This window comes from Cajanus cajan, chromosome 6 (genome assembly GCF_000230855.2).
Source record: "Cajanus cajan strain Asha chromosome 6, NIPB_CcT2T_4, whole genome shotgun sequence".
Lineage (NCBI taxonomy): Eukaryota > Viridiplantae > Streptophyta > Magnoliopsida > Fabales > Fabaceae > Cajanus > Cajanus cajan.
Genome location: NC_138522.1, coordinates 43,470,507 through 43,479,184, shown reverse-complemented (window position 1 = coordinate 43,479,184; position 8,678 = coordinate 43,470,507). Strand labels below are relative to the sequence as shown.

The following is an 8,678-nucleotide window of genomic DNA, read 5'->3' as shown; positions in this document are numbered from 1 at the left end:
AGGTATTCAGACCATGCATATATCAACTCACACCATATCATATGCACACATCCTATCTAATGCGTTGTTATGCATTTACCTATGAATATCTCCTAACACATCTGAGTAGTCTAAATGGCTTGACCCTACTGAACCAACTGATCACTTTCATGCCCAATGCGCTAGCTGGATTAATAGCTAAAATGGGATATCAATCACTACCTTTGATTTCTCGAGTGTCGCCACTTACACTAGAAAAGTCTGGTTCCATCATCTGAAATAATATAGTTAGGTATAGACGTATCATGACTTTGACATGTATTACTAAGTCTCATATGGAGTTAGTTCATTAACTACTTACAAAGAATCACACAATCTTTCTAGTAATTAGTTAAAGATTGTAGCTGTTGACTTCATACTTTACTCCTTATTGACTAAGGGCCTAAAGGAGACTCAACAAAATACACTCCAAGAGTTTCAAACCTACTCAAGGAAGGTTCTCAATAATGGACCTCCCAGAGCACCAAAACAAGATTCCCTATATGGAATCTTCAACTTTCAAATAACACCCCCCTTCAATCCTATGCCAATCAACATGCTTTAGTGTCCATAACATTCTCAGCATCAACACCCCCACATACATCATCTATATACATTACCTCAAGTAAATGCATATAGAGATCAAATTACACGAATCATAATTAGCATACCAATGTTATACACCTCATCCAAGACTAGCACACTGATGAATCATAATTTTCATGCATTTTCTTACCTTTATAAGCTCGTATTAAATATTGTTAGTGCCTAATTATTTTCTTGTGCCATATTTTATTGTTTTGAGGTTTATTGGGCTATTAATTCTGAATTTCATTTAATTAGATTTATTAGCCTAATTAATTTCATAAATACTTGTAGAGAATTTGGAAGCACTTAATGGAATGAGAGCACTGCCACGTGGACCTATTTTAGCATATTTTTATTTTTATTTTATTTTATTTTGTAATTCTCGTATTGCTGCTTGTATGAGCCAGTTGGGCCAGTTGGGCCAACCCAATGTTTTGACCCTAGTGCATTCAAAATTCTAGAGGGAGACAAAAGGTGAACTAGGGTTTTTAGGTCAGATGATGGGACCCTAGAGAGAGAGTCGACATCCCTTCTTTTGGGTTCCAGATGAGTTTAAGAAAGACACCATTTTTGTATTTCAGTTCCCTCCTCCTCTTGTGCTGGAGAGATACCATTTTTGTATTGTATTTTGCTTTGCTGTAGCTTTTTATTATTCTTCTTCTTCTTCCTCCATGGAAGGCTAGTTTGTAATACTCTCTGACTCAGTTTAATGCATCATTGAGGTTTATTTATTCAATGTGTTCTTGCATTCTGATCCTTACGAATCTATTATGTTGGTCTTGTTTCCATGCTTAATGGTTTCATTTTCAACTTAACTGGTTTGTTTTGCTTTGCTCATGATTTGCTTAATCCCGTGAATAGAGATGCGTGCTAATGCTTCATTCGTATGTATGTGTTCAATGATGATAATGACACTTAGTGGTTACTCGGATTTGAATAGAGGTTTAGATCAGTAAGATAATATTTTGAACTAATGACATGGTGCTACAACTAAGTTGGAGAGTTACTATTCACGTGTATTAAATCATTGTTTTATTGCTTTACTGTTCATGCATTAAGTTTTATTTCGAATCTGAAACCCCCCCCTTGTGTGTTCATTTGTATCGCGAGAACCTTTGCTTGGCTTGTTGCTCCTTGAGAGAAACGACCTAGGAGTCACTTCCTAGTAGTATAAAAATCATATTTTATTTGATCGGGTACGACACCGATCACACACCAATGCTCAATAACTTATTCAATAATAGCATACCAATGTTTATTCACACACCAATCATGCAATTATAGCATATAAATCTCACATAGCATATCAATGCTCATCACCAATTTTAATCATATAATTACAGCATTCCAATGCTCTACTTATAGTTCAACCATATGAAAGGGTAGCATGCCAATGCTTATCAACATTTCAACCATACAATAAATAACATACCAATGCTCATCATCATAATACACCATGTCACATCTACATATATCATCACAGATCAACATATATAGACTTAACCTTTATCATACATCATACAACATGTGGTAACAACATAACTCGCGCTCGACACCATTAAGGTAGGGAGCTCTTTGTCTCATCCACACTTGTGTCACTCACCTCGCATTCGACGTGACTAAGGTAGGGAACCCTTGAGACCTCATGCTTAGTATGGCAAAACCTACGCCTGACCTTATATCAAGTAGAGAAAGTCTCTACTTGGCTCACATCCGACGTCACTTCACTGGTGGTTGACGTCGTCTAAGCAAAGAGTCTCTATCTTAATCACGCTTGGTGCCACCCAATTTGGAACACAATGTCACCAAGTTAGAGACTTTCTAATATTCTCACATTCGACACCATTCAAATCATATCCAGTGTTGTCCCGATTCGAGACGAGTCTCTCTCTCCTCATGCTCAATGTCATCGATCCTGTGTCCAACATATGATCAAGATAAAGACCTTTCGTTGGAATTGTGTCTGACACCATAAAAGTGCATCTATCACGACATCAGAAATTTACAAATGTAGATCACTAATTTGCACTCAAAGACCTAAAAATTAGCCCAAACCAGACATGCAATGCAACATATCATGCAAATGCAACATAAGCAACTCAATCCAAACCCTAACATATAACAACAATACGGGTCATTCATCCAAAAATCCACTTTTATGAACTCATGACACCAAGGTTCATCAAGTCATCAATTCCATCTCAAAATCATACATGTAATCATGCATTCAACTCATTCAAAATACATTTAACCATCAATCCATCAGGACTTGAGTTCTAACTTCCATTACTTTAACTTGAAGCCAACCGAAATCAAAAAAGAGGAGAAGGAAGAACTCTAAGCTTCCACAAGCTCCACAACAATTGAAACTTAGATTTTCAACCTTCAAATGCTTGAATCACTACATTGCGGATCAAAAAACCTCTCACGCCTTCAAGAAATCTAAAAGGAAGAAGTTTTAGAATTTTATAAATTTTCACTTTAATCTCTCTCTAAGATCTTTAAGTATTTATGAAGTCCGATTCTCAAAAGAAATCTTATATATTTTCTCTATTCAAAGTTAACTAAATCTCATATGAGAGACTCTCTCGCTAAAACTTACCTAATATACATCATTAAGTCAGACTACAATGTTACAAAAATGACTTTATTAACATATTTAAATCTCTAGTATTTTTATGCATTAACAAACAAATTACATTACTATTATAGTGAAAAACTAGTGTATTCATAAAAAGGAACAGTTATCGCACCAGAGAAAGAACAAAGTAAAAAGGCTGCCATAAAGTGTGGGAATGAAGCTCAGACACTCCTTCGCCATGCCTTGTCTGCAACTTATTTTATCATCTTGTCGACGTCGATGCCCAAATATTTATTTCATGGTAACATTTAAATTCAGCAATATTGGTAACTTTAGTTAATTTTAGTATCAAGATAAAAGATGACAGTCATTAAGATATAATATTAATTTTAATTATAAAACATAAATGATAACATGTATTTTATTTTATTGGAAAAGCACACATTAATGGTATTTATATTATCGGCTCTAAAGTCTAAAAATATGTTTATAAGGAATTTTAAATTTAATTATTATTTGGTACAAGAGGCTATACAAATCTATTTAAAAAAAATCACTTATTTTAATAAGTTGGTTGAAACAGTTTATAACAATTTTTTTTTTTACCTCTATTAATTCATTTGAATTTATTTATTTATTTTTATTTAGAAACTAATTTACTTATCTTATTATTTTTACATTCATTATAAAATGTCATTTTATATTTATCAATGAATTTGATGTATTTAAATATAATAGCTAAAAAGTATATGGAGGAGAATTGAATGGGAGGAATGTTTATAAGAATCTAATATTATGTTTTCCTCAATCAGATTCATTTCCCACAACATAAGTCAGGGTACCCTCCAAACACAAAAGGTTGAGACTTATGTACAGAATATCAGAAGTTGTTGACATGCAATGGTTAAGGAGTAGGCGCAATCGAAAGGAACCATGGACAAATATTTATTGTGCTCCACCCCTACAGCCTATTGGATCATTTCCTGATTTGAAGATCGATATGTAGCTATTGAAGGGTATGATGAGACTTGTCAATTCTTATCGTCTTTGCCTTAGAAATCAAATGATATATTTATTGCTTTCAAGTAGCCAATCTTCTCACAATTGGTTCCATTAGACTTAAAACTTTACAACAATTCATGCATATGAGCCGACTTGATCGGACACCCATACCCATAAAATTGGTAATAATAAGTTATCAAAATTCAATCCATACCACGACTATTTTAAAAATAAATATTTTTTTTATTAAATTCACTTAGAAATTTGAAAGAAAAATCAAATAAAAATAGTAAAGTGATGTGATGGGATGCACGCGGGAATGAAAGGATAATGCAGGGCGTGCGTGTGGAAGGATGTCTCTTGTTTTGTTGGGGAAAATGGATGTGAAAGGTGGTTTCCAGCCAGCTGACATGAGAGTGACACAAGTACAATATTTACCAACCCCAAAAAAAATATAAAAAAAATAAAGAAACCTTCTTTTGGTGTTGAGAGGGAATCACGTCACGTGTGGCCTTTCCACCATCACTCATAACATTCGTTAGATATATGTTCATTGACCTCAACATGTAAAAATAGGTAAATTTAGATCAATAGCATAAGTGGTGTATGGGTGCATTATAAATATTTGTCATTAGATGCATCTAATCCCACTGGTTATCATATATCTTATCACACAAGATCTAAATTTTTAAATTTTTTATTAAATTAATTTTTAAAAAAGAAAATTATCCAAATATTTGAACTGTCACACGTCAGTGTTCACCTTCAGAATGGGCCGTTCTAAAATCATAACAGATCGTTCCAGATAAAAAAATAACACATAAGAATGGACTAGAACAGCCCGTTCCGGATTCAAAAATAAGACATGATAAGTTGAACCAGAACGGGCCGTTCTACACTCGGAACGGGCCGTTCCAGATGAAAAAATCACACATAACGAAGAAACCAAAACGGCCCGTTCCAATTTTAAAAATAACAAATGACCAGTTAAACCAGAACGGGCCGTTCTGAAGTCGGAACGGGCCGTTCTAACTACATATTTGTCATACTGTACCGGAGAGACCGTATCGGTCACGTGGGCCAACACGTGCCATTTCGTCAGACACCCATGCATAGCCACGAACAAGCATCACCATCAACGTCGGCTCGGCATGAGGCCGAGAACCGACATCAGTCTGGTTAATGCAAATATGGACCATCGTCATTCATCGAGTCGGCTCGGTCAGGTACCGTTCCGACATAGAACATACCGGAAGTATACAGGCTGCCGTATACGGACTAGACGGTTCGGTCATTTGCCGTTCCGACTAGTATTGATTAGCCGGCTCGGCCTCTTGCCGAAGGGTTAAGCAAGTCATAACAAGTAATCACAATCAAGAAAGGTAAGTACATGATTAAAGCCTAAACGACCAATTAGTACCGTATTACCTAATTTGGTAAATATCTGAGAGGGCCCATCACGCTCAGGCCCATGTCAGATGCTATAAATAGGTCACACGTAACAAGGTATGTCACTGTTCATTCATTACCCTAGAAAATCGTGCCCACACTGACTTAAGCATCGGAGTATCTTTTGCAGGTACCTCCCCCTCCGAAGAATCCACCTAAAGCTCTCGTTCGGTCCTCATATTCCCCTGAAGATTACGAGTGTACCCTCAGGCAGGTACATTTTGGCGCCCACCGTGGGGCCGAACCGATAGCTCTCGAGAAAGACGTATCCAGCACTGTTTCGACGTCATGGTGAAGACAAGGAAGACTAACGCTGAACACCAGTCCGAGGAGGAGCATCAGTCCGGGGCCGAAACGGTAGAGGAGACAAACTTGACCGATGTGGTACGGCAAATGAAAGAGGAAATGATTGCCATGAAACAGCAGCGAGAGAGAGATGCCGCCGAAATGGCTGCATTGAGAGAAGAAAATGCTGCCCTGAAAAACCAATACCGAGATCCCACATGGAAACCATCCGAGACGACCCATACTCAGGGGTCGTTTCATTCACACGGACACCACACCCCTGCCAACCACACCTCTATTGCCACCCCAGCCGCTCATGCTTCAGCTAGTAAGCCGATACTGCCGATGCCGGCTGGAGCACATCGGCATCCCTTTACATCAAATATCATGCAGACCGCGCTTCTTGATCATTGGAAGTCGTTGCCTCTCGACAAGTACGATGGGACCACTGATCCCGATGAACACGTAGATGTGTTCTTGACTCAAGTCACTTTAAGCACAACCGATGATGCCGCCTTATGTCGAATTTTCCCAACATCGCTAAAAGGACGAGCTCTGAGTTGGTTCACTCGGCTTCCGGCCAACTCAATTGATTCGTTTAGTACATTGGCCTCCCAATTCACAATTCAGTTTGCTACCAGTAGGCCTCACCAACTGACCTCGTTGGCTCTGGTAAGCATTCGTCAGGAGAAAAAGGAATCCCTTCGGACATTCATGAGCCGATTCAACAAGGCGGCACTGGAAATCCGAGACCTAAACCCGGCCGTCGCCCTGCATCATCTGACTACCGCCTTGAAGCCAGGTCCCTTCGCCAACAGTATTTGCAAGAAGCCACCATCCGACATGGATGACCTTCGGCGACGAGCCGATAAGTATATGCAAATGGAGGAGCTAGCTGAGTTCCGCAACCAAGCTAGAGCAGAAGTAGCGGCAAAGCCTGAAAGGCCAGCCGAGAATAATTTCCGAGGTCGCCCGAAAGAATTGGTACCTCGGGAGAGACCCCCTCGTGGCCTAAGGTATTCCCAGTACACACCACTTAACACTAACAGAGCAGCCATACTAGAGCAAGCGCTGGCCTCGGACGTGTTGACCGTTCCAAAACGAGCTTCTACCCCCCCCAGGGCCGACACAACAAAGTCTTGCCGCTACCACCGCAATCGGGGGCATTCGACAGAAGAATGCGCGGCTTTAAAAGACAAGATCGAAGACCTAATCAAACAAGGCCAGCTACAGGGTTTCATCGACCGACCGCACACAACTCGGCACGCCGACCGGTCAAGACGGCATGACCCTGAGCAAAGGAGAATGGAACCACGTCAGTATAGAGAACGGAGCCGGTCCAGAGAAAGACGAGATGTCGAACCCTCGTCACAGCCTCGGCGAGTCATCAATACCATAGCAGGTGGATTTGCTGGCGGTGGCTCATCTTCCTCATCGCAACGGAGACATCTACGGGCCGTTCGGCATGTTCACGCCGTTGAAACAGTCCGTCGGCAATTACCTACTATCACCTTTACCGAAGCCGATTTCAAAGGCATTGATCCGGAGCAAGACGACCCAATGGTAATCAGTGTAGAAATCCATAACTGCATTGTGCGTAAAACGTTGGTAGACCAGGGGAGCTCGGCAGATATCTTGTACTGGAACACGTTCAAATAGTTGGGTATTCCAGAATCCGAATTGGTCCCCTACAACGAGCCACTGGTGGGGTTCTCTGGTGAGCGAGTGAAGACGAAGGGGTATATCAAGCTGTCCACACGGTTCGGATTTGATGAAGCTGATCACCGCGATATCCCAGTCAAGTACGTAGTGGTGCATGCCAACACATCTTATAACATTCTGCTAGGACGACCGTCCTTGAATCGGCTCGGAGCCATTGTCTCCACTCCTCATCTGGCCATGAAGTTCCCGGCTGAGTCCGGACGAATCGTCACCATACACGCTGACCAGAAAACGGCGCGCGAATGTTATTTTAGTAGTTTAAGGTTGCCGAGAATGGAGGAGCCAACCGAACCGAGAAGGGTGCACTCGGTTTCGCAGCAGTCGGCCATCGACCTCGATCCACGAATCGATCAGGAGGAAAGGGTAGAGCCCATTGAAGATAAACAACCCTTCCAAGTAGGAACGACAAAATCTCAAGTTACTTACTTGGGAACCTATTTAACCGAAGGGGAGCGCCTAGCCATTCAGCGTGTGGTCCTCGAGAATAGAGACTTGTTCGCTTGGCACCCATCTGATATGCCTGGCATTGACCCTAATTTCCTGTGCCACAAGCTCTCCGTTAGCAAAGAGGCTAGGCCGATTGCTCAACGGCGCCGGAAAACGGGGGAAGAAAGAAAAACCGCCATCGAAGCAGAGGTGACCAAGTTGCTAGACGCTCAGTTTATCCGAGAGGTGCACTACACGACTTGGCTGGCTAACGTGGTCATGGTTAGAAAGTCAAATGGGAAATGGCGTATGTGCACCGATTATACCAATTTAAATAAAGCCTGCCCAAAAGACGCCTACCCACTCCCGAACATCAATCGGCTCGTCGATGGGGCATCCGGCCACAAATTCTTGTCTTTTCTGGATGCTTACTCGGGATACAACCAGATCCGGATGCACCCCCAAGACGAAGAAAAAACTGCATTCATCACCGAAACAGCCAATTACTGTTACCCGGGTGATGCCGTTCGGATTAAAAAATGTCGGGGCCACATATCAACGTTTGATGAATAAAATCTTCCACAACCAGATCAGCCGAAGCATGGAA

General features: G+C 40.9%; 1 protein-coding gene across 1 annotated transcript; it reads left to right on the top strand.

Moving 5' to 3' along the window:
• The first annotated feature begins 5,926 nt into the window (after window positions 1-5,926).
• LOC145958718 (uncharacterized) lies at window positions 5,927-8,644 on the top strand. The gene is made up of 2 exons (XM_083076233.1): window positions 5,927-7,486; window positions 7,583-8,644. The coding sequence occupies exons 1-2, from the start codon at window positions 5,927-5,929 to the stop codon at window positions 8,642-8,644; spliced, it is 2,622 nt and encodes an 873-aa protein (XP_082932359.1).
• The last annotated feature ends 34 nt before the right edge of the window (window positions 8,645-8,678 follow it).

What these genes read in the sequence shown, in the direction of transcription:
- LOC145958718 (XM_083076233.1), top strand. Translation starts at nt 5,927, where the DNA reads ATGGTGAAGACAAGGAAGACTAACGCTGAACACCAGTCCGAGGAGGAG. An exon ending in CGGAGCAAGACGACCCAATG is followed by an intron (nt 7,487 to 7,582) that starts GTAATCAGTGTA and finishes ACGTTCAAATAG; the next exon opens with TTGGGTATTCCAGAATCCGA.